Raw genomic sequence first — 24,222 nt, forward strand, 5'->3', positions numbered from 1 at the left:
ATTTATAAATTTTTGCCTTTACCATTGATCTTTATGAGAAATCACAGACTTCATTTTATTTCATAAAACTAGACGTTTAGATTTCTATAATATTGATATCAATAGAAAGAGAAAAATTGATTGAATATTGTGTGCAAATAAAACCATAAACTCAGAGCTTGTGATAAGAATAATTGAGAAAAAAGTATTAGTCAACTTAAATGTGGCAACGCCGCAGAAAAAGTTAGGTCGTGCGCGAAATTCAAATATACACCAATGCACATGAAATCATATGTTAAGTGAAACAGAATATGTTTCTGTCTCTTTAGCTTTTACGCGGTGTTGCCAAATAAAAATACTACTGAAGCCAAATTACACAAAGCACTAATTTGACGCCTGTGGTAACGGTAGTACTACTACCTTAATTACCATTTTTGAAATGAAATTTACGAAAAAATTCATTTATTTTGTGATAAACTTCATAAAATTTACCGAAACCCGAATAAAATTTCCTGATAGCCAGAGTTTCAGACCAACCAAGATAGTGTCAGATAGTTGCCACCAACTTAGCGACAACTTGCGGTCAACTTTCGAATTTGTAACTGTTGGCGGAAAGTTGGCTACAAGTTTCTGAGAAAAAACAGACCAATCTACTGCCACAATATGTCGCCAAATTCCTCGAGAAACTTGGCAACTTGGTGTGAAAAAGTTTCAGAAGCAACTTTTGTCGACAACTTGGTGAACAAGTTGACACCAACCGAGTTCATTTCCAAGACTTGGCGCCAACTTGGTGACAAGTTGTGGCAGTAGATTGTCAGAAAGTTGCCACCAACTTGGCTATCAGGGTTTACAGTAGACTACGGTAAAATTCGTTGAAAAAAAGTTAAAAATTATCTCACTTACCGACAAATGATTAGGTCGTGCCATTTGTCCCACGAGTACCGTAAATCCGAACAAAAACAGTTTCACTGTAAAAAAGTCGCGCCAAGTCCACGTTCATAAGACTATTAGGAAAAAAAAATTTTTTTTTTTCTTTACAAAAAGATACAAAATAAAAAAATTAAAAAATCCAAGTAACCGATATGATTGTTTATGATTTTCGGAAATTAAAAAAAATTTTATTGTAAATTTAAAAATTAAAAAAAAAATTTTAGAACGTATTTAGTGTGCGTGGTTGCAAAATATTTTACTTTTAATGAAATTCGTAAAATCTATTTACTAGGACTTTAAAAAAATTGAAATACACAATAACGCACACCAAGTACGTTCTAAAATTTTTTTTTTAATTTTTAAATTTACAATAAAATTTTTTTTAATTTCCGAAAATCATAAACAATCATATCGGTTACTTGGATTTTTTAATTTTTTTATTTTGTATCTTTTTGTAAAGAAAAAAAAAATTTTTTTTTCCTAATAGTCTTATGAACGTGGACTTGGCGCGACTTTTTTACAGTGAAACTGTTTTTGTTCGGATTTTAGTATTTTTTGTAATTATAATGAAAATTTACAATTGGTACCAACTTAAATCTCGTGTTGACTGCATTTTTTACTGCAAACTATCCCCTTGAAGCTACAGTTTATGTAGATGTAATTCCAGTGCACCCTGGCGGCCGTAAATGTAAGCTGTGAATTACTTTTTTTAACTGTAGTTGCTTATCTATAGGAGGATTACTACAAATTTTTATTTTATCTAGTCTGTGGCGCTGACCTTTCTCCATCAAAAAAAAGTCAGGATCGAAATTTGTGAGCGAGCTATAGTATGTGCTGATAAAATTTAATAATTTCAAGTAAATAAATTGTTATAAGTGAATATAATTAATTAATACGGTGAAATAAATTATGAATTACTGTTATGATAAACAAATTGGGTAAAAAAAGTACCGTAGAATTAAATAAAATTTCGCAGCCTCAAAAAACCGTTCTGCTTACAGTAAACATAGTCGGTAGTCTGGCGCTCCGTTTACAACGGATTTGAACGGAACTTGGCGTCAGATTCTACCGAATCTGTAAATTTAACGGTAATTTTTAAAGATAATTTCTTTCAGTGCACGTATTGCCTTTTTTTTTTTTTTTTTTTTTTTTTTATTAAGTTAAATGTATTAATATTTCCGTATCTCTACGAAGTCCCTGGCCCTGTTTATAACATATAATTAATCAAGCCATAGTTTTTTTACACCTGTACAAAATTGCAATAAGAAAGATAAATTATCTTACCATTAATTAAACTTTTTGTTGTTTTTATTTTTACTGTTGTTTTCAAGACGTTGAAGAAATGAAGTTTTCCTGGTTAGAAGAAATAATTCACGGGATTGACAATGTTAATTTTCCATAAAAGTCATAGTTCGAAAGTATTGAAAAGAATGCAAATTCCGTTCTTTCTTACAATTTTGAAATCGTTCTTTTAATCAGGTTTTAATTTAATCTTCAGGTAATATATTTATTGAAAAAAGTATTGATTTTGTCATTTCTAATATTTTATATGTTTAATAATTTTGATTATTATTCATATATTTTCTTACCAAGGTATAAACAATAAGTTCTTACATTTTAATATGTATATAAAGGAAATTTACCGACCAAAACAATGTCATTGTGCTCCACCTCTATAACTTGTTTTACGAACTTTCAGAAAAACGAATTTATTGGTGCGTGTTTGAAGCTCTTAGAATTTGTAAGTATGCAAATCCAGTTTTAATGATCTGAAAATATATATCAGGTAAAATATAAAAACCACTTTGAAAAATTTTTAATAATTAACATTCATTTGTTAATGCATAAAATTGCATTAAAAATTTAATTAATTTAATCTTATTAGAGGAATGAGAAAAATTACTCTTTAACTTGGATAAAATAAATTTTATAAAATAAATTATTATGTAACTGATTAATTCTTACTTGTATGTAGGTAATATAAGATAAATCGATTATTCCCCCAGTACTTATTCTTTGTGGCCGCTGAGACATATTAATTATGAGAATAAAATATTTTCTTGCTTTAGATGGAATCTTGTACCATTCAGTCATGTATAATTGATTTCCGACTTCAATAAACTTTTATGGGTTTTTGTAAAAAAAATTTGTTGATAAAGCTGATATAAAAATTTTATACTTAAAAAACAGTATAGATCTATGCTAAGAAAAAATATTTTGTGTTTTTCAATGAGTATTACACTTGATTTAAGGGATCATTCAGGTTTGTACACTGTAAAAAAAACTGGTGTGAGCCCATGCGGTGTACGATGTTAAAAATTCCGGTGTTAAATTCAACACCGAAATCGGCGTAGCAGTAACACCGTTCGCGGTGTAAATGATTTTTTTTTTCGATGTTAAATTGGTGTTATAAATTTTTCGAATCCCGGAAAAAATAGACCCAGAAAAAATAGACCCTACAGTAATAAATTTAAAGCAAATTTTATTAATGAATTTAATAGGGCGTGTTGTGCCCTTTTAACATGGATTAAATGTGTGTTAACTCAGAAATAGGCCAATATGTTGATTATAAATTTATTTTTTGATAATTGATTTTCTTTTTTTTCATTTTTTATTTGTTTTTAAAGACTGGAAGGGCTCCGCTCCCCCAACCCTCCGTCAAAGCTTTGTCCCTGGACCCCAGCGGGGCTCCGCCCCTGGACCCCAATTTTGTAATAGGCCATCACAAACACGGGTAATCATGTCGCGCCCTTTTAACATGGATTGAATGTGTGTTTTACTCGTGAATAGGCTGACACAAGCACGCGTAATTGCGAGAAAAATAGTATATTACACACCTGTGGCAAGAAAATGAGAAATGTCTCAGAACACATATATGTTGCCCGAGGCGAAGCCGAGGTCGACATATATGTGATCTGAGATATTTATTATTTTCCTGCCATAGGTTTGTATACTATTTTTCTGTCCGACAGAGGCGGAAAGCGGCAATTTCGTTTAGCGCAGCGGGCCGAAAGTTGCCACTTTCCGCCTGGAGGGCAGAAAAAATTTTTTTGTAATACCAACCGCGAAACTTGGATTTTCGAGCTATGGTTAGGAGGAGTAAAATGAATGATATCTGGACATCTATAGTTGAGTCTACTTTTCACGCACACGTATCGATAAGTGACATTTCGCTCTTTATCTGTCTCTATAGGATATTTAGTTTCGTTTATTTCTACAATCGTCCGCCAGGGAGAGTATGAATCGAAAAAAAAAAACTTTGCGACAAGTCGATTCTTGTAAACAATTTTACTAATATTTTAGTTTGTCATTTATTTACGTGTGACAGTTCATAAATGAATAAAATTTTATTTGCATCCTCTCAAATCCGAGTTTCGCCGTTGCTATTGCAAAAAATTTTGTTCGATACAAATCCGCAAAGGTTGGCATTTTGGTAATAAAATTGAAGTGATGACACTCGTCTGAGATTACAAATACATTCTCAACAAAACCTCGTACGTTTTATCTGGTCTCGCTTCGCTCGACCGATAACAACGTACTCGGTTTTGTTGAGAATGCACTTATAATCTCAGCCTCGTGACGTCACTTCAAGCTTACCAAAATACCTACCTTTGCGCATATGTATCGAAAATAACTATTTTTTATTTTTATATCTTTAAGACTTGATATCTCGTAAACTGTTCAAAATATAAAAAAATTTTATTCCTTCTTTTCAATTTATTATTAAAAAAGCTATGAAAATATGCTAAAAAAAGAAAAAAAATTTTTTTCGATTTTTAAGTCTCGATATCTCGCAAACTAAGCGATATATCGAAGATTTTATTTTGTTTTCTTTCGTCGAGATCTATACGAATCCGCCTTCAAATCGTGGTGCTGTACGAATCGTAATCTCCCCTTTTTTTTTCCGGGTCTATTTTTTCCAGGTATATTTTTTCCGGGTCTATTTTTTCCGATTACCAAATTTTCCGGTGTTGATAATATTTTTACTAACACAATTTTTATGATTAAACTTTTTATGTTTATTAATTAAAAACAAATGATCAAAAAAATTTCGATGTAAAAATGGACCCGGAGCATTTTAGACGGCCGTGTAGCGTGAAATAATGATGTGAAATTCTCTCGGTGTAAATTTTCGATCCATGTTACTTTAACACCATTATTAAAGGACAATTTTGGGACATCATATAAATAATTGGAAACTCCAAAATAGTGCATTTTATTAATTATTTCATAACTTTCAAGTATTTTTTTTAATTTTAAATTTTGTCCTTAAATCTTATGTGGAACCTTTTTTGAATAATCTTAAAACATTTTTTTAACTATTTGAGAACAAATTTTGAATACTTTTGAGACATTTTTTGGATATTTTTGAGACAATTTTGGAACATTTCTTGGACAGTTTTAGAGTCTTTTTACAACAAATTTATTTTTGCACAGCTGTAGATTTGTTCCGAAATTAATGGATGAAAAATTTTTTGAAAGCCTGGAAAGCTGGTTCCGGAAATTCTAAGAAATTACATTTAGAAATTGTTTATTTGATAAAATTGTTTTATTATACGATTGGGTGACCGATAACTGAGTAATTGAAAGAGCTGCTAGCTCCGCCGCTAGCTCGATTAGATTATTTATAGATTTATAATTTGAATAAATTATTTAATTTTTGTTATAAAATTTTGGAATCGATCGGTAAAGCCGTTTGAAAGTTATTCCAAAAAAACCACTTTTAAAAATAATTTTTTTTTTGTATTTTTGAGATTTCTCAAATTCGACCGGTTCGAATCGGTCCAAACTATAATCAAAATCTAAGTTTAGTCAAACCCTTTCGAATGGTGCCAACCGCGATGAAATCGGTCAAGCCATTCAAAAGTTATAAGAGGTTTACACACACACACGCGCGCGCGCATACATTCAGACGTACGGACATCATCGCGGAAACATTCGGGGAAGCTTCCTAGGACCGCAAAACGTTAACATCCGTTGAAAACTCGATTTTCGAAAAATGGGGTAAAACCAATAACTTCCCGATTTTTGAAAATTTTCAAGTTCTTTAGCGGGAAGTTAATAATAAAATTAGATATTTTTGTGTTATTTAAGAGTGTATGTGTTGAGCTGAATAAAGTTTATATCAATATCTATAATAGTTTCTATGTAAAAAAAATATTAAATATTTGCTTTATTTCGAGCCCCAGAACCAGAATGATCCCTTCACACCAGACTTGCAAAAAAATTGAATTGAATTAAGTACGATATCTTTAAGCTGAAGGAAAAAAATTGAACTTTTACGATATATTTGAGTTGAGAGATAATATGAGCTTTGTAGCTAGTTTAAGGGACTAATTAAGACTTTAGAGGTATTGTGGCAAATAAAGACACCAATAGGTATATGGCTATTGGTTTCTTTCTCACGCATTAATGATGCCTCTCTTTACAGACGATCGCTCACTTACTTCCACTTACGTAAAATATCAAAAGTCGCTAACTTCAAACATTTTTTATAAAGAAATGAACACTGCTCGTTTGTGTTATTTTTGATAAAAAAATACTTGATATAACTTCAATTAAATATTCTCAGTTTTTCAAAAAAATTCTAAGAAAAGTATGGTTGTTATTCAATAAAATGTTCACTCTAACTACGGTCAGGATAGGAAATACATGTTAAATGTACGATTTTTAATTACTAATATTTCGAAAATTAGTACCGCAAGGACTATTAAAAAAAATTTATTCGTATAGAGGACACTTACAAGTACGCGTATTCAAAAAATGAAGAATATTGTAAGCAAAGTGATTTTGCACAGTACCTCCTTAATCTCTTTTAAGTACATGTCAATAAGTTCTCTGAACTCGAGACAAAGTTTGAGCTCAAATTATTTCTCTGAGTTAATTGAATTTTGAATAATTGCGATTTTTTTTTAATTTTTTCGAGTTTCAATATTTTGATTACATGCCGATATTTTTTGGTAATTTCCATAATTCGCTACCTGAGAGTTAAGAAGTTCACTGAAGTAACACAATATCAATATATTTAAGCTCAAAGCAAAAAATAGCATAATATATGGTATCGTGTTTGCGATGTCTTGATTATCCAACATCTACAAATAATATATTATGAAAAAAACTAAATACTAATGAAATTTTGTGCCATTAAATATTTACTTACCCTTAAAAAACAAAATTCATCAATGCAAAGAAGAATAGAAGATGCACCGATCTCTATAAGGCAATATTCTAATAATGCTTCTCTAAGCATTGTTTTGGAAAATCTTAAATAAAATATTGAATTAATTTTTTAATTGTACTTGATAGAGTCAATTAATAAAAGTTTAAGCTAATTTCAATGTTCACTTAAAAAAACTTACTTAAGTACTCTGACATGATGTTGAACTGCAATTGACATTTTTTGGTTCGAGAATTTGGCTCCTTCATAAAAATCATTTATCAACGACTTAAGTTTTACAATAGCTATTTGAATTTGGCTATTTGCATGAGTTACTAAAATAACAGTAATGTTACATGTGCTGACAAGCACTGTGAAACAAAAAAAAATCGCTACAGCGTGGAAAAAAAATGTTATTTCATAGAACGGAGATGAATCAATCAAGCTAATGATATTATAACCAGGAAAGATTATTAGTCTCTCAGAAGTATTTTGATTATTATTTCGAAATAAAAGTGGTAGCACGTGAGGCATAAAAAAATTATATAATGTGCCACTTGTATACATAAGTATTGAAAATATAAAAGTTATGTTGTTGCTTATTTTAGTATTTTTTGCCATTATTTCTTTTTCTTCTTTGTATTTTGTTGCACTCCAATCAGCCCTTATGTGTTCTATTGATTTCATTATTGTTTTATGACGATAAACGATAGCTATATATTTTAGTAACACTACAAAAATGAATGCAATAGGTGCGAGCAAAGTTACTTGCTCATTAAGATCTGTTGCATAAAAATACATATGATAACACCTAACAAATAGCTGCCATATAAACATTGCACACACAATAAACACATGAATAATAGATATTAATTTTTTTAAATTTAACGATTGAAACATAAGCTGCCAGATTGCTATTATATTCAAAAACCAATATGTGTATTTTAATGCATTGTGCATATTTTTTGAAGTATTTGATCTTCGAGAATGGTTAATTTTTTTTCGGTAACAATCCATATTGTATAATTGTGTTCGATACTATTTTTTGATAGCTAAGTCTAGTATTTTACTGCTTTACTATCTTAGATGAGGGGTAGTTTTTGCGCTTGCGTGTCAAGTAACAAGAAAATATTTAATTGATAAATGAAGCAGATATTTAATAAATGAAAATCAATCAATTATAACATAGTGTCTCGATGAGAAGAGTAGAAAAGGATATAATATATGTATAATCATCATGTTATAGTTATGACAAAAGTGAATGTTTGATGTAACTATTACTTTACAAGCAGTTCAAATTAATTTTGAATGTAATTAAAGCCATTAACCTTTCGATAGATGAACTACCAAATATTAGAACTTTGAGTGTCGAAAGTATTTGTCAAGCAATTTTTAGATAGAGTGGCTGTTTCTGTGTGCGGATGCAATTTGACCAAAATACATTTTTCAATGATTTAAATAATTTTTGTGGTAATTTCAAGAGTTTATATAGTTAACGATTCAACTCATATTGCTGTTTTACGAGGTGTTCTCAGAATAAATTTAAAAGAAATGGTTTAAATGTTTTTATATTAATTAATCCGAACAAAAACAGTTTCCCTGTAAAAAAATCGCGCCAAGTCCACGTTCATAAGACTATTAAGAAAAAAAATTTTTATTTCTCTACAAAAAGATACAAAATAAAAAAATTAAAAAATCCAAGTAACCGATATGGTTGTATATGATTTTCGAAATTAAAAAAAATTTTGTTGTAAATTTAAGAATTAAAAGAAACAATTTTGGAACGTATATAGTGTGCGTGGTTACGAAATATTTCACTTTTTATGAAATTCCTAAAATCTATCTACTAGGACTTTAAAAAAAAATTGAAGTACACAATGACGCACACCAAGTACGTTCCAAAATTATTTCTTTTAATTTTTAAATTTACAACAAAATTTTTTTTAATTTCCGAAAATCATATACAACCATATCGGTTACTTGGATTTTTTAATTTTTTATTTTATATCTTTTTGTAAAGAAATAAAAATTTTTTTTCTTAATAGTCTTATGAACGTGGACTTGGCGTGATTTTTTTACAGTGAAACTGTTTTTGTTCGGATTTCAGTATTTTTTGTAATTATAATAAAAATTGACAATTTTAATTTAATACATTTCCGGTGGCAAACTATCCCCTTTAAGCTATAATTCATGTAAAAGTTATTCTTGCGCCGCCTGGCGTATGTAATTGCAAGCTGTCAAATATCTTTTTTTCACTGTAAATTCCCATCTATTATAAGATTAGCATGCACCCTTATATTATTTAGTCTCTGGCCGTTCACTTGTTACATAAGAAAAAAGTTAAAATCTAAAAATCTGGGTCGCTATAGTTTGTGCTGATTATTTTTAATAATTTTAAATAGAAATTATAAAGATAATTGATAATAATTAAGTAATACGCGTAATAAAAAGCATGAACTACTATTATAAAATATCATATGAAAAAAAATTAAAGTAAATTTGAAAAAAATTTGTAACCTCAAAAAACCGTTCTGCTTACGGTATATACACACTCGGTAGTCTGGCTTGAGAACTGTTGAGAACGGAACTTGGCGCCAGACTCTATCGAGTCTGTTGATATAATTCCAGTGCACCCTGGCGGCCGTAAATGTAAGCTGTGAATTACTTTTTTTAACTGTAGTTGCGTATCTATAGGAGGATTACTACACATTTTTATTTTATCTAGTCTGTGGCGCTGACCTTTCTCCATCAAAAAAGTCAGGATCGAAATTTGTGAGCGAGCTATAGTATGTGCTGATAAAATTTAATAATTTCAAGTAAATAAATTGTTATAAGTGAATATAATTAATTAATACGGTGATATAAATTATGAACTACTGTTATGATAAACAAATTGGGTAAAAAAAGTACCGTAGAATTAAATAAAATTTCGCAACCTTAAAAAACCGTTCTGCTTACAGTAAACACAGTCGGTAGTCTGGCGCTCCGTTTACAACGGATTTGAACGGAACTTGGCGCCAGATTCTACCGAATCTGTGGATCATAATTTGTTGGTAAAATTGATTTTTTTCGTAGTAAATTATTAGCTAAAAAAACATCACTGTCAAGAATAAATAAATTTCTGTAAGTAATTAAAATTAAAAAAAAATAAAATGAGAACAATTAGATAAGGAGAATTCTATTGAAGATAACCTTCAACGTCAATTTTTGAATGAAAATTTATATATTCTTTAAATTAAATGAAAATTAAAAAAAAACATTTAGATTTTATCAGTATTCTACTTTTTAGAATTAATTTTTTAGCAGTGATACAACCGCGAATGCTTAATTAAAAAGTAAATAGTTTATAGATTGTTAATGTATAATTAAAAAAAAAAAAAAAATGAATTTAAATAGAAAAATTACTGATTGATGATTGATGATAATTGATGATTGCTCGAAATCTAAACAAGCAACCAAATTCTAATCAAAGCAACAAATTTAGCACCATAAATAAATGTGGTTGCTTGAATAATGAGTCAATGCATGATGGATGAGTCTATATGCTAGTTTCATAGACCTAATAATCATTTAATTTGAACTATTTTCAGACTAACATCTTGATGAGTAAGAAATTTTTGAAATTAAGACAAGGATACAGATAGTAGACGAGTTATTCTATTGCTTTTTTATGAAAAATGAAGGGAAGTTTAAGTCAAACTTAGAGAACGAAGGAGTTGAAGAGGTTCCGTGGTATTAATACTTAAAAAATACTTATATATAAATTTAATATATTCTAAACAACTTACACAATCTACTAAACTTGTGTAATGAAATACATTTTTCTAAGATTAGCGCTTCATACACTGAAGCATAACAGGGTTTGAATATGGATGAATTTCAATTATTAGTATGCTTGATTTTTACAACTTACTATTATCAAAACCAATTTTAGGTATCATAAATCAATTTTGTAAACTTATTTTAAATATTTGAAGCTTTTAAAATTTGTAAGTATGCAAATCCAGTTTTGATAATCTAAAAAATATAATAATCTATCAACATGTTTCTAAAACAATTGGACTACTATTGTACATTCTAAAAAATTTACGTAATTTTATTTTCGTAAAAACTTTTCACACAGTATTCTCAATAAAAAGAGTAATTTTATTAAGTTAAATAAATTGGCGGAAGATTAACTTTTTTTACCTGTAAATAAGTCATGTACGACAGGTCAATGACCCCGCCAACGCTTATTTTTTTAGTTCGCTGAGACATATTTATTATTATGATTAAACATTTCCTTGCGTTGAGTGGAATCTTGTCCCAGTGGGTCATATAAAGCTCTGTGCCAATTCCACTGAACTAGATTAGAATTTGAAAAGTTTGCGTTGATGAACATTTTTTCAGCCTTTGTTTCTACACGAAAAAAAAACTATTGCTGCTACAGAGAATACGCTTGTTATTGTTATAGAAAAAATTTGGAGCTACTGCGGAATTAGCCTTGTAACATTGACCAAAATTACAGTCGACGCTCTCTGTATTGGACCTCTCTGTATTTGACCGCTCTCTGTATTTGACCACATTCCTCCTCTGTATTTGACGATTTTACACAGCTCTTATGGACAAGGACGAGTCAAATACAGAGAATGGTCCTGTACGGGCGAGTCAAATACAAAGAGCGTTGACTGTATTTAATTAACTATTAAATCAAAAGACCCTGACAATATGAAAGGCCATCCTTAAAACTGTTTATAATTTTCAAGCTTACAGCGCTCAAAAATTGGATTGTTACAAAGTTTTGAGTTAACGGAAAAATATAGTTTTTTTGTATTTTTATGAGCTCTCCAAACTTGAAGATGTAATTCTCATAGACTTTTGAATTTTTCATGTTTAAAAATTTAATAGTTAATGCAAATAATAACCTTATCGCAATTTTTGAACAGTGACATTTTTCAAACGAGTCAACCATTTTTGAGAATATTTGCGGCATTGAACGTTTTTTTTTAGTGAGAAAAACTGATTGGGTTTTACAATATCTATAGCAGCTACATAGTTTTATTTTCTTATATTCATGAAATGTAGATGAACATTAGCAAAATTAAATTTATATTAAAATAATGGTTTGATACTTTATGTTCAAAGGTAGGAATCCTGGTAAGCTTAGAGCCACATCGATTGTTTGAGGCTATATGTAATAACAGTGTACTTAAAAATGTGGTGTAAACTCAGACGCAAGAGTTCACTTTGAGCCTATCAGAATTTGTATCTTTGCACACGTGTATTGAAGTCATCTTCATGATGTCTTATGCAACAGGTAAAATTTTATTTTGTTGAGGAAATTTTTTATGAAAATTATTTTTATTCTGAGTAATATTTTTCTGAAATTATAATTATAAATATTATTATTATTATTATTATTATTATTATTGTAATAATAATTTTTATTATAATTATAATTATAATTATTATTTTTATAATTATAAATAACAGAAAATTTTTTAATAGAATCGTAAATTTACAAGCATGTATGGAAAATAACGTCATGATTCTTATGATTGGAATCGGTATTTCAGTTGCGGTATATATTTACCTGAGAATTGAGAATTTCACTGAAATAACATAGTATCAACATGTTTAAGCTCAAACCACCGAATATTATGATATATGGTATCGTATTTATGATATCTCCATTTCCTAAAAGCTGAAGATAATATATAATATAAAAAAGTACCATTCGGCTACACCTGAGATCGAAGGTAGATTTCGTTATCTGTGCACGATAATTTAAGGATGAGCAGTATAAACGTTATTTTCAAATTATTTAATAATTTATTGGCAATGTACAGTCGTTCTTTACTTACTTTCACTTTTCTTTTATGATACTTTGATAATATTAATGAATCAACAGTCAAATTATGTTACAGTGGAAATTTGAAAAAATTAATTTCGAAAGTTTTGTTTCTATTTGTTAGAATTAGGTAGGGCCTTTTAAATAAACAATAACAATTAATAGTGAAGAGTATTTATTAATATGTGCATCCGCACGCTACCAAAACTCAATCGGTAAGAAGTAAGTGGTGGTACAGTTCTCTAATCTCAACTCAAGCAGGGATCATGACATCACATGACCTCCCCACTACTCATGGGGTAAAACGGTTAGGGGTTACTTCCAACACTATTGCATCAAACAAAATAAAGTTTACAAATCATAACATACAACTAGTGATTGAGAAAGTTTTTTACTACCCAATTTTTAAATGACTTTAAAAAGAAATGGGAAAAATAAAATTTCTGCTAATACATTTAATACTGGCAACCCTTAGACTTTAGACTGGTCACTTTATGAGAATGGGGCTGCACCAAATCTTATTTTTATTATTAGATCCGGAATATTCAACAAAATAATTAAAAAAATTTGACTTTATTCTTCGAAGAGATTAAAAATGTGAGTAGTGTTATCGTTATTGAGAATACCCTTCTATTAGTCTTATTCTATTAAGCGAGAAAAATTTAGCAATACTACAGTTTCAAAAACATTATGATGAATTACTAATTATTCGATCTTCGTTTCTTAGCAATGTAACGTACATGATAAGTGAATGTTTAAAAAAAATTTAGTATACTGACTTATTGTGTATCAACGACAGAATCTACTTTCCGCTTCAGGTGTGGTCGAATGGCCCTTTGTTTATTATCCAATTGTTACAAAACAATTTCAGGATTTTTTCTCTTCGTTAACAAATTTTCTTGAATATGTAACTTCAGGCACAAATATTTTTTCTGTGTAAAAAAATTAATACTTTACGTACCCTTAGAGAAGAAAATTCAGAAATGCAAAGAAGTATAGTAGTTGCACCAATTTCTACGAGACAAATTTCAGATAAAACATTTTTGAGAATTTTGTTAGAAAATCTAAAATTGTAAATAATATTTTTATGTTCAGTCAAAAGTGTTCATTTTCAATTAAATACTTAAATTTAATTTTAAAACTTACTGAAGTACTCTATCGTGATTTTGAATGATAGTTGACATCTTTGCGTATGAAAACTTCATATCTTTTATTAGTGAATTGAGTTGCACTGTAACTATATCAATCTGGCCATCTACATGGCTCAATAAAAAGACAAGTAAATTACAGGTGCCTACGAGAACCGTGTAACAAGACAATGCCGCAATTGTATAAAAAAAGTATGTTATTTCATAAAACGGAGATAAATTAAATATTCTTATAATATTGTAACCAGGAAAAACGATTAGTCGTTCAGAAGTTTTTTGGTGATCATTTTGAAATATAAGTGGTATCACATGAGGCATTATAAAATTATAAAATAGTCCGCCAGCGTACATGATTACGGCAAATGTCGAAGTTATTTTTGTACTTATTTTGGCTTTTTTTATCATAATATCCTTTTCTTCTTGACACTGTGTTATACTCCAATCGGTATATATATGTTTTATAGATTGAGTGATAAAATTACCGCGATAGAGAAGTGATAAATATTTAAGTAATGACACCAAAATGAATAGCGTAGGGCCCAGTAAAGTAACCTGATCATCTAAGTCGATCGCATAAAAATATGCATGGCAAGATCTAAAAACTATTTGCCATACAAGAACAAAAATAATAACAGATATGTGAATGATCGTGAATATTTTTTTAAAATTGTAATTTTGAAATAACAGTGGCCAAATTGCTATCATATTCAAATAACAGTAGGTATATTTGAATGCATTATACACATGTAAGTTATCTGAGCGATTCAGCCGGTTAATTTTTTCAAAAGATCGATTCATAGTTCACGGTTCTGTAATAAAAGGCTCTTTATAACTCATTTAAGTGAATTTTATTTTTATGATTGTATGGTATAAAAGATTCGCGATTGCGTGTAAAGAATTACAAGGCTTTTAAAACAGTAAATTTAGATAATATCAATAATAAATTATAAATTTTTTATTAGCTACTTATGAAAACAATAATAAATAATAAGATTTCTATAATATATCATATTAGTAGCCACCTAATAAATTTTCAATTGAGTTGAAATTAAAGTTTAAGAAGAATTAAAATAAATTAATACTAGTTTTGAAACCAGACTGGTTCTTAGTATGGAAAGGATCGATAGTTCTTAATAATTAATTTAACTGAATGTACGTATGCTTAAGTCTGGATGAGTGCATATGTTTTATGAGTTTCTTATTATTTTGTTCAAAAATTAAATATTAAGTCATGAAATTAAAAAAAAATTTTGTTTTTCAATTTTGGTAACAAATAAATCAAAAACTTATAAATTAAAAAAAATCGATGTGTTTAGTTCAAAGTTCTGGAATAGAGTTTTTACGAGATGCTGACGTCTTAAAGTCTTGCTACTCAGTCAAAAAGTGGTAAAGTGAATACTTTATTGCAATCAGAAAATGTCATTACACTCTCAGAAATTCATGATAATAACAACTATCGGTTATTTTTAATAATTTACTCCTTACTGGATTTACTCTTTGCATGGAGTGTTTAATTACTCCACTCCGGTTCTCCGAATAGTGGGAACGAATGTGAAAATTTGTTGTAATTTTCACACGAAAATTTTTACATTGACTCATTTACACTACACTAGGTTAAAAAAACTTTTACTATTGATTAATTTGAATTATTATTATCATAACATTGATCTTTGCAACATATGGTAACTGAAACCAGATTTATGGTTCTTTCCAATAAGTTTTGATAGCTAACTTTGCATGTCTGAAGCTCTTAAAATTTGTAAGTAAGCAAATCCGGTTTTAATAATCTGAAAAATTTAATAATCTATTAACATGATATTTTAATAATTGGATCACTATTGCACCTATTAAAAAAAGTGTACATAATTTTATTTGCGTTAGAACTTTTCATTTAGTGCTCTCAATGAAAAGCATCATTTTTTAAAAGTTAAAATCAATTTGCGAGAGATTAACTTTTCTTACCTGTAAATAAGTCATGTACGACAGGTCAATAACACCACCAGCGCTAATTTTTTTAGTTCGCTGAGACATATTTATTATTAGGATTAAATATTTCCTTGCGTTTAGTGGAATCCTGTCCCAGTGGGTCATGTAAAGCTGTGTGCCAATTCCAATGAACTAAATTGTAATTTTTGAGATTGAATTTAAAAATTTTCTATTAATAAACGTTTTTTTTAACATTTGTTTCTATTTATGAAATATATTAAATACTAGCTAAATAAATTTACATTCAATTAAATTTTATTTTTTACTTATAATCCGATCTTCATTATTTACTATACAAAAAGTATCATTTAATACGTTATGTTTAAAGGTAGGAATCTTGAAGAACTACAATTGACGTAAATTATCTGGGGTCACATAATAAATCTTCTACTAGACCTCGTCTACTTGTTATTCGGTTTCTTTATTTGCAACCAAATAACAACTTCTTCGGTTCAGTTGAAAATAAGCCATCATTAGAAATTCGTGATCTCACTTTGAGTCTGTCAAAATTCGTACCTTTGCACATATGTATTGGTAATGACTATTATAATCAGAATCTGTTTTTTAATTTTAGGATATATATACCTGAGAATTTAGAATTTCACTGAAGTAACATAATATCAACATATTTAAACTTAAACCAAGGAACAACATAATATATGGTATGTTGTTTGTAAAATCTTGCTTTCCTAAAAACTACAAGAATATATGTTAAATAATAATAATAATAATTGATTTATAATGTAGATAGAAGAAGAATTAATTTGAACAAAAAAAAATTAGGAAAACGGTTGACCCTGAAGGTCATCCCTGCAACTTCCCGCTAATTCTATACCTAAACGCTTGAAATTGCACTTATGACGTTTTTGAGCTCTTTGAGCTCATAAATACAATTTTTGTGTTATTTTGAGCTCTCCGAGCTCAAAAAAATCGCTATTGTATGCTTTAGAGCTCTTTGAGCTCAAAAGTTTGATAGCAGTTTGATAAAACACTATTTTTTGAATTTTCAAATCGCAATAACTTTTGAATGAATAAACCGATTTTCACGCGGTCGGTGGCATTCGACGCAGTTTTTCAAGCTTCATGAAGAATTTTCAAGTTTAAATTGATAGAACAAAAAGTTTCGGAGTAATTCCGAAAAAACACTTTCTTCGGTTTTCTTTCGTCAACGATAACTCACGAACGAATCAACCGATTTTGACCAGACTGGCCGCCGCCAGGCAATCGGTGTGGTTTTTTAATGTTAAGAGCTGATTAGTTTTTGGAATTGATGGGTAAAGCCGTTTAAAAGTTATTCCAAAAAAACCAAATTTGAAAAAATTTTTTTTTGTAGTTTTTTTGTGATTTCTCAAAATCTACCGGTTCGAATCGTTCCAAAGTATATTCAAAATCTAAGTTTGGCCAAGCCCTTTCGAATGACACCAACCGCGATCAAATCGGTCAAGCCGTTCAAAAGTTATGAGAGGTTTACATACATCCACACACACACACACACACACACGCAGTCGAATTCACCGAATTTCTGGATCGACTTACCGAGGACGCGAAGCATTACCACCCAGTGGCAATAGCCGGGGACTTCAACGCCTGGGCAGTAGACTGGGGCAGCAAGCATACAAACGCGCGAGGAAAGGAACTACTAGAAGCCTTTTCTACATTAGATGTAGTACTGCTCAACAGTGGTGATACACCAACCTACACCAAAGGAGATGCAAGTTCTATTGTAGATCTCACTTTCGTCAGTAGCAGCCTCACCAGAGGTAATATCAACTGGAAGGTGATGGATATCTACACAGCCAGCGACCACAACGCGATTCTCTGGGAAATATCAAACGTCCAGAGCCCGAGAAGACCTAAAAAGCAACTTAACACCATTGGTTGGAAGGTAAAAACTCTTGACCCAAGTGCATTGTTAGTAGCTCTCAATAGTGACCAGATTATCGCGGGCTGCGCAGATGAGAAGACCAAGGACCTGATGAAAAGAGTGACCCAGGCTTGTGACGCCAGTATGTCTCGTAGACGTGGCATGAACACAAGACCTTCCGTTCACTGGTGGAACGACCACATCAGCGCCCTTCGTAAAGAGTGTCATCAGAAGAGAAGAATATCTCAGCGTGGCTACCGACGACCTAACTCGGCAGAGCTGGTCGCAGAGTACAAAAAAGCCCGTCGATCCCTGAACAACGCCATCAAAGATAGCAAAAGAAAATGCTGGAAGGAGCTCATCAACGAGGTGGACAGAGATCTGTGGGGTAGGCCGTATAAGGTGGTCATGACCCATCTTAAAAACCAGCTAATGCCATCACCCATGTGTCCTCAACTCCTACAGAAGATCGTAAACGCGTTGTTCCCCGAACAAAGCGAGTTTAACTACCTATTAGCGCAGAATGAAATGGATGATATTCCATCTGTCACGGAGGAAGAACTGATGGAGGCTTGTAATCGTGTAAGAAACAATAAAGCACCGGGATTAGACGGGGTCCCCAATATTGCTTTGAAAACAACTTTAAAGGCAGTGCCATCATTGTTCCTGGATGTCTACGACACATGCCTCAAGAAAGGGATTTTCCCTCGGACGTGGAAGCAGCAACGACTAGTACTACTTCCAAAAGGGAAAAGCCACCAGAAGATCGGTAATCTTATCGTCCACTTTGTATGTTAGACACGGCAGGTAAGATATTTGAGCGTATAATTAACCAAAGAATAGAAGTTGTTGTCGATCCACTCCTGGCAGACAACCAGTATGGTTTTCGGAAAGGACGATCAACCCTGGACGCAATCAATCTGGTTGTTGCAACGGCCAAGGAGGCAATCTAAGGGATCAGATGGAAGGGTGGAGCGAAGAAGTACTGCCTGGTGACCACTTTGGACATCAAAAATGCCTTCAACTCCGCCAACTGGGACTGCATTATGCAAGCCCTGGAAGAGAAAAACGTACCAGGATACCTACGTAGGATAGTGGCTAGCTACTTCACGGACAGAATCCTGAGATACGACACGAAGAATGGTCCAAAAGAGTATGATATTACCGGAGGTGTACCCCAGGGTTCCGTTCTGGGTCCACTTCTGTGGAATGTCATGTATGATGGCCTGCTGAGACTGACTCTTCCAAGAAGTGTCAAGCTTGTTGCATATGCAGATGATGTAGCTGTCGTAATCGTTGCTAAACACCTAGATGAGATAAACCACATGTTTGGTATCACCTTTGAGATAGTTAACCGGTGGATGGACTCAATGAAGCTACAACTGGCTAAACAGAAGACTGAGGCTGTGCTTATTACCAGCAGAAAAGTGATAGAGACCATAAAGCTGAAAGTCGGAGAGCAAGAAATCACATCACAACCATACATCCGATATCTGGGAGTGATGCTTGATGCCCGACTCAACTTTAAGCAGCAAGTCGAACACGTGAGTGCAAAAGCATCAGCAGTGGTAGCTAGCTTAGCACGACTGATGCCAAACGTCGGAGGCCCAAAGCAGAGCAGAAGACTACTGCTATCATCTGTAGTCACATCAATGCTCACTTACGGAATATCTATCTGGGCGGACGCACTAGAGAAGCAAGAATCATGGAGAAAGCTGGACCAGTCTACCGTCTGAGTGCCTTAAGAGTAGCAAGCGCCTTCCGCACAATATCTATGGAAGCAGTGTGTGTCATTTCCGGAACTTTGCCTCTCAGAGTCTTAGCTGAGGAAAGAACATAATTTATAGCCATAATTTATAGCTAAATTTGTCATTAAAGACAAATTTGGGAACTGGGGGAAATAAAGGATAAAGGGGGGGGGGGAGGGACCTTACTCAGTCGGAATTTTTCGGTAACCGAAAAAATAATTCAGACAGCCCAGACCGGGACTCGAACCCGGATCGTTTGGTTACGCGCCAAAGGCTCTACCAGTTAAGCTATCCGAGACGTTGTCCGTAACTACCATTCAGTCACCTAATAAGACCTACCGAGTAATAAACACCACCGTCCATCTTACGGTAAAGAGCCATAAGTCTTAGCTGAGGATCCTTTACCAACGAAAGAAGTTAACCACACTAAGCGCTGAGGAGCTTAGAACAGAAGAACGGCAGAAGAGCATAAGTCGATGGCAACTACAGTGGGATGCCACAGTGAAGGGTAGGTGGACGCATCGTCTCATATCAAGGATCAACGTTTGGCTAAACCGGAGTCACGGTGAGGTCAACTATTATCTTACGTAGATGTTATCAGGACACGGCTGTTTCCGGGCGTATCTCCACCGCTTTAAGCATGATAATTCCCCAGAGTACCCGTCCTGCCCAAGAGTCGATGAAGATGCAGAGCACATCTTCTTTGAGTGCCCACGTTTTTATCCACAGCGAGATGAGCTGGAGAATATCCTGAAGAGGAAAATCCAACCAGAGACAATAGTAGAAGCAATGCTGTCATCAGAGGCTGCCTGGAACGACACAAACACGTTTGTCACGGGAGTCCTCTCAGACCTGCGGTCCATAGAAAGAAGAAGAGCGAATGACGCCAATTAGAAGGAGGAAAGAATAACACCTTAGCCACCAGAAGAAAGAGCAGTAGCTAGATCCTCCCCTCACGAAGTAATGCCTGACGGCGGTTTCCATGAGGGATTAGGGGAAAGAGGAAAAGGGGTTTAGGGTTTAGTGGGTAGGGGCGCTAGCGTCGAGTTTTAGTATGACACTGCGTCGAGTCGCCACATATCCAGGCCAAACAGCTATGCCTAAAATCCGTAAACAGGATTCCCCACCTTAAAAACAAAAAAAAAAAACACACACACACACACACACACACACACATACATACATACATACAGACATACAGACACCATCGGGGGAATAGTCAGGGAAGCTTCCTAGGACCTCGAAACGTCGAGATTCGATGAAAACTTGATTTTCGTAAAACGGGGTGAAAACAATAACTTCCCGATTTTTTAAAATCTTCGATTTTCTTAGCGGGAAGTTAAAAATATTTTTTACATGACTTGAAAGAAGAATTCTATTGAATATATCTTTCGGAAATAATTTTTTTAATTTAAAACAGCAGTTTTCCAATTTTACATTTATAGCCCCTTATAGCCCCATATGTTACTAATTCACCACGTAAAAAATTTTTTTGATATAAACAGATTTAAATATATATATGAAAATAAAATAAATATATACATTTTTTAATATAATGAAAAGTTTGTCAGCAGATTTTATATTTAAATTATATTGTTTTTGGATTTTATTCAGATTAATATTTAGTGATACTATTTAAATTTGTTTCTTTTTACTACTAACTTCTTTTTTAACTTCCCGCTAAGAAAATCGAAGATTTAAAAAAATCGGGAAGTTATTGATTTTACCCCGTTTTGCAAAAATCGAGTTTTCGTAAGAACTATGTCCGTATTTATGTGTGTGTGTGTGTGTGTGTGTGTGTGTGTGTGTGTGTGTGTGTGTGTGTGTGTGTGTGTGTGTGTGAGCATGTAAACCGCTTATAACTTTTGTACGACTAAACCGATCGGAATCTACCAAACTGCGTTCTACAGAGTTCCCTTCAACTTAGATTTCCTGTAAATTTGAACCGATAGATTTCGAGAAATCTAAAAAAAAAAACTAAGAAAGTAATTTTTTTAAATGTGGTTTTTTAGAATATTTTTCAATTAGCTTGACCGATCAAGTCCAAAAACTTATTAGCTTTTAATCTTGGAAAACCACGTCGATTGCGGCAGGGCTGGTCAAAATCGGTCGATTCGCTCATGAAATACCATGTACAAAAAAAATCGAAAAAAGTGTTATTTCGAAATTACTCCAAAATTACTAGTTCAATCAATGCAAACTTTAAAATTCTTTATGGGGATCAAAAAAACTGCGTCAAATGTCGCCAACCGTGTGGAAATCGGTTCATTCATTCAAAAGTTATATCGAAGAGCTCAAAAACATAGAAAATCTATCTCTTTGAGCTCGAAAACATCATAAGTGCAATTTTAAGCGCCTAGGTATGCAATTAGAGGGAAGTTGCAGGGATGGCCTTCAGGGTCAACCGTTTTCCTAATTTTTTTTTCTTATTAAAAATATTTACTTTCAGCTTCGAATATTTTTTTTCTGTGCATAAACAGTTGATAACTTACGTACTCTCAGAGAACAAAATTCAGCAACACAGAGAAGTATAGTAGTTGCACCAATCTCCACTATACAAATTTCAGATAAAATTTTGTTGAGAATTTCATCGGAAAATCTTTAATGATATAAAACACTCTCAAAAAAATTAAAACTTTTAATTGATCATTTATTTGCTTTTAATTTAAAACTTACTGAAGGATTCTGACATGATTTTTTACTATATTTGTCATCTTTGAGTGTGAAAATTTCACTTTATTCACATCATTTATTAGTGAATTAAGTTGGACTGTAACTATATCAATCCGGCCATCAGTATGAGTTAATAAAAATAAAATTAAATTGCAGGTGCTCACAAGAACTGTGAAACAAAAAAATATCGCGATAGTATGGAAAAAGTATGTTATTTCATACAACGGAGATGAATCAAATATTTTGATAATATTGTAACCAGGAAAAATGATAAGCCGTTCAGAACTATTTCGGTGATCACTTTGAAATACAAGTGGTATTAAATGAGGCATTATAAAATTATAAAATAATCCACTGGCATACATACTGGGAGCATACTGGGGCATACATACTGGGAGTAAAGAAAATATTATAGTTATTTTTCTATTCATTTCAGTCTTCGTTATCATAATATCTTGTTCTTCTTGGCACTGTGCCACACTCCAATCAGTATATACATGTTCGATTGATTGAATAATATAATTACTGCGATAAATAATTGCTAGATATTTAAGTAACGACACTAAAATAAATATCATAGGGCCCAGCAATATAACTTGATCGTCTAAGTCGATCGCATAAAAATATGCATGGCAAGATCTAAAAACTATTTGCCATACAAGTGAAATAATAATAACAGATACGTGGATAATCGTGAATATTGTTTTAAAATTGTAATTTTTAAATAATAGTGGCCAAATTGCTATCATATTCAAATAACAGTAGGTATATTTGAATGCATTATACACATGTAAGTTATCTGAGCGATTCAGTCGGTTAATTTTTTCAAAAGATCGATTCATAGTTCACGGTTCTGTAATAAAAGGCTCTTTATAACTCATTTAAGTGAATTTTATTTTTATGATTGTATGGTATAAAAGATTCGCGCTTGCGTGTAAAGAATTACAAGGCTTTTAAAACAGTAAATTTAGATAATATCAATGATAAATTATAAATTTTTTATTAGCTACTTATGAGAACAATAATAAATAATAAGATTTCTATAATGTATCATAGTAGTAATAAATTTTCAATGCAGTTAAAATTTAAATTGAATGAGAATTGAAAAAAAAATTAGCGCTTGTTTTAAAACTAGTCTGGTTCCTTAGTCTGGAGAGGATCGAAAGTTCTCAATAATTAATTCAACTGAATGTCTGGGTGCTTACGTCTGGATGTGTACATGTATTATATGAGATTCTTATTTTTCTTGAAAATTGAATTTTAAATTATGAAGTTTAGCAAAAAAGTTGTATTTTTAGTTTCGTCAAAAAAAAAATTGAAAAATTTTCCGAGTTCAAAAAAACTTTATTTTAGTTGCAAGTTCGAGATGCTAAGGCGTCACAAAGTGGTGACGTGAACTACAGTGGAATCAGAAAATATTTTTATTAAATAGATGCACGCACATATACTAGTTGAAAAATAAGTGTGTATTGTGTATATCTTTAAGATGAAAAAATGCTGAGCACAATATTAGGTCTTGCTGACCCTATGCATATATACTAGGGTGCGTCAAAATTTAATCTCTAAAAGCAACCTTTTAAAATTGGAATTTTGAGTTCCACTTTTAGTAGGAGTTAGGTTTGGGCATTTCCTGAGATATATTGATGTGTCAGGATTTATTTGATGCTCACATAATTGTTTGACAGGAGTTTTGTTGAAGCAATTTTTCTGGAATTTAAAAATTTCAAAATTTGGCCAAACGAAACTGTTAAAAAATTCTGTGAATATCAAATAAATTGTGACACACCAAAATATATACGTAATATGCTAATAATTAAATAGTAATAGTGTTTCGTGCACCCGACCAATAGTATGATATATTTGTTATGATTCTTTTAGTGAATATTTTAGCCTTAAAACTAATTTCC

General features: G+C 31.7%; 3 protein-coding genes across 6 annotated transcripts; all 3 read right to left on the reverse strand.

Moving 5' to 3' along the window:
- Positions 1-2,485: 2,485 nt before the first annotated feature.
- On the reverse strand, positions 2,486-8,582 carry LOC123259640 (odorant receptor 46a-like). 3 transcript variants are annotated; one of them, XM_044720264.1, is made up of 5 exons: positions 7,269-8,582; positions 7,070-7,172; positions 6,891-7,001; positions 2,875-3,030; positions 2,486-2,678 (listed from the first exon to the last, which is right to left on the reverse strand). In XM_044720264.1, exons 1-5 carry the CDS (start codon positions 8,081-8,083, stop codon positions 2,619-2,621), a joined length of 1,245 nt encoding a protein of 414 aa, XP_044576199.1. In that variant the 5' UTR covers positions 8,084-8,582; the 3' UTR covers positions 2,486-2,618. The 3 variants fall into 3 exon arrangements, with proteins under 3 accessions (XP_044576199.1, XP_044576200.1, XP_044576201.1); XM_044720265.1 differs by lacking the exon at positions 6,891-7,001; XM_044720266.1 differs by lacking the exon at positions 2,486-2,678 and having other exon boundaries at positions 2,897-3,068.
- A 2,286-nt stretch (positions 8,583-10,868) lies between these two features.
- Positions 10,869-14,921, reverse strand: LOC123259647. 2 transcript variants are annotated; one of them, XM_044720276.1, is made up of 5 exons: positions 14,043-14,921; positions 13,858-13,960; positions 12,639-12,749; positions 11,255-11,410; positions 10,869-11,083 (listed from the first exon to the last, which is right to left on the reverse strand). In XM_044720276.1, exons 1-5 carry the CDS (start codon positions 14,840-14,842, stop codon positions 11,030-11,032), a joined length of 1,224 nt encoding a protein of 407 aa, XP_044576211.1. In that variant the 5' UTR covers positions 14,843-14,921; the 3' UTR covers positions 10,869-11,029. The 2 variants fall into 2 exon arrangements, with proteins under 2 accessions (XP_044576211.1, XP_044576212.1); XM_044720277.1 differs by having other exon boundaries at positions 11,063-11,143.
- Positions 14,922-15,425: 504 nt separating this feature from the next.
- On the reverse strand, positions 15,426-22,675 carry LOC123259659 (odorant receptor 83a-like). The gene is made up of 5 exons (XM_044720294.1): positions 22,319-22,675; positions 22,139-22,241; positions 16,616-16,726; positions 16,007-16,162; positions 15,426-15,831 (listed from the first exon to the last, which is right to left on the reverse strand). The coding sequence occupies exons 1-5, from the start codon at positions 22,645-22,647 to the stop codon at positions 15,772-15,774; spliced, it is 759 nt and encodes a 252-aa protein (XP_044576229.1). The 5' UTR covers positions 22,648-22,675; the 3' UTR covers positions 15,426-15,771.
- Between the last annotated feature and the right edge of the window lie 1,547 nt (positions 22,676-24,222).

The sequence above is a fragment of the Cotesia glomerata genome, linkage group LG2 (genome assembly GCF_020080835.1).
Source record: "Cotesia glomerata isolate CgM1 linkage group LG2, MPM_Cglom_v2.3, whole genome shotgun sequence".
NCBI classification, from domain to species: domain Eukaryota; kingdom Metazoa; phylum Arthropoda; class Insecta; order Hymenoptera; family Braconidae; genus Cotesia; species Cotesia glomerata.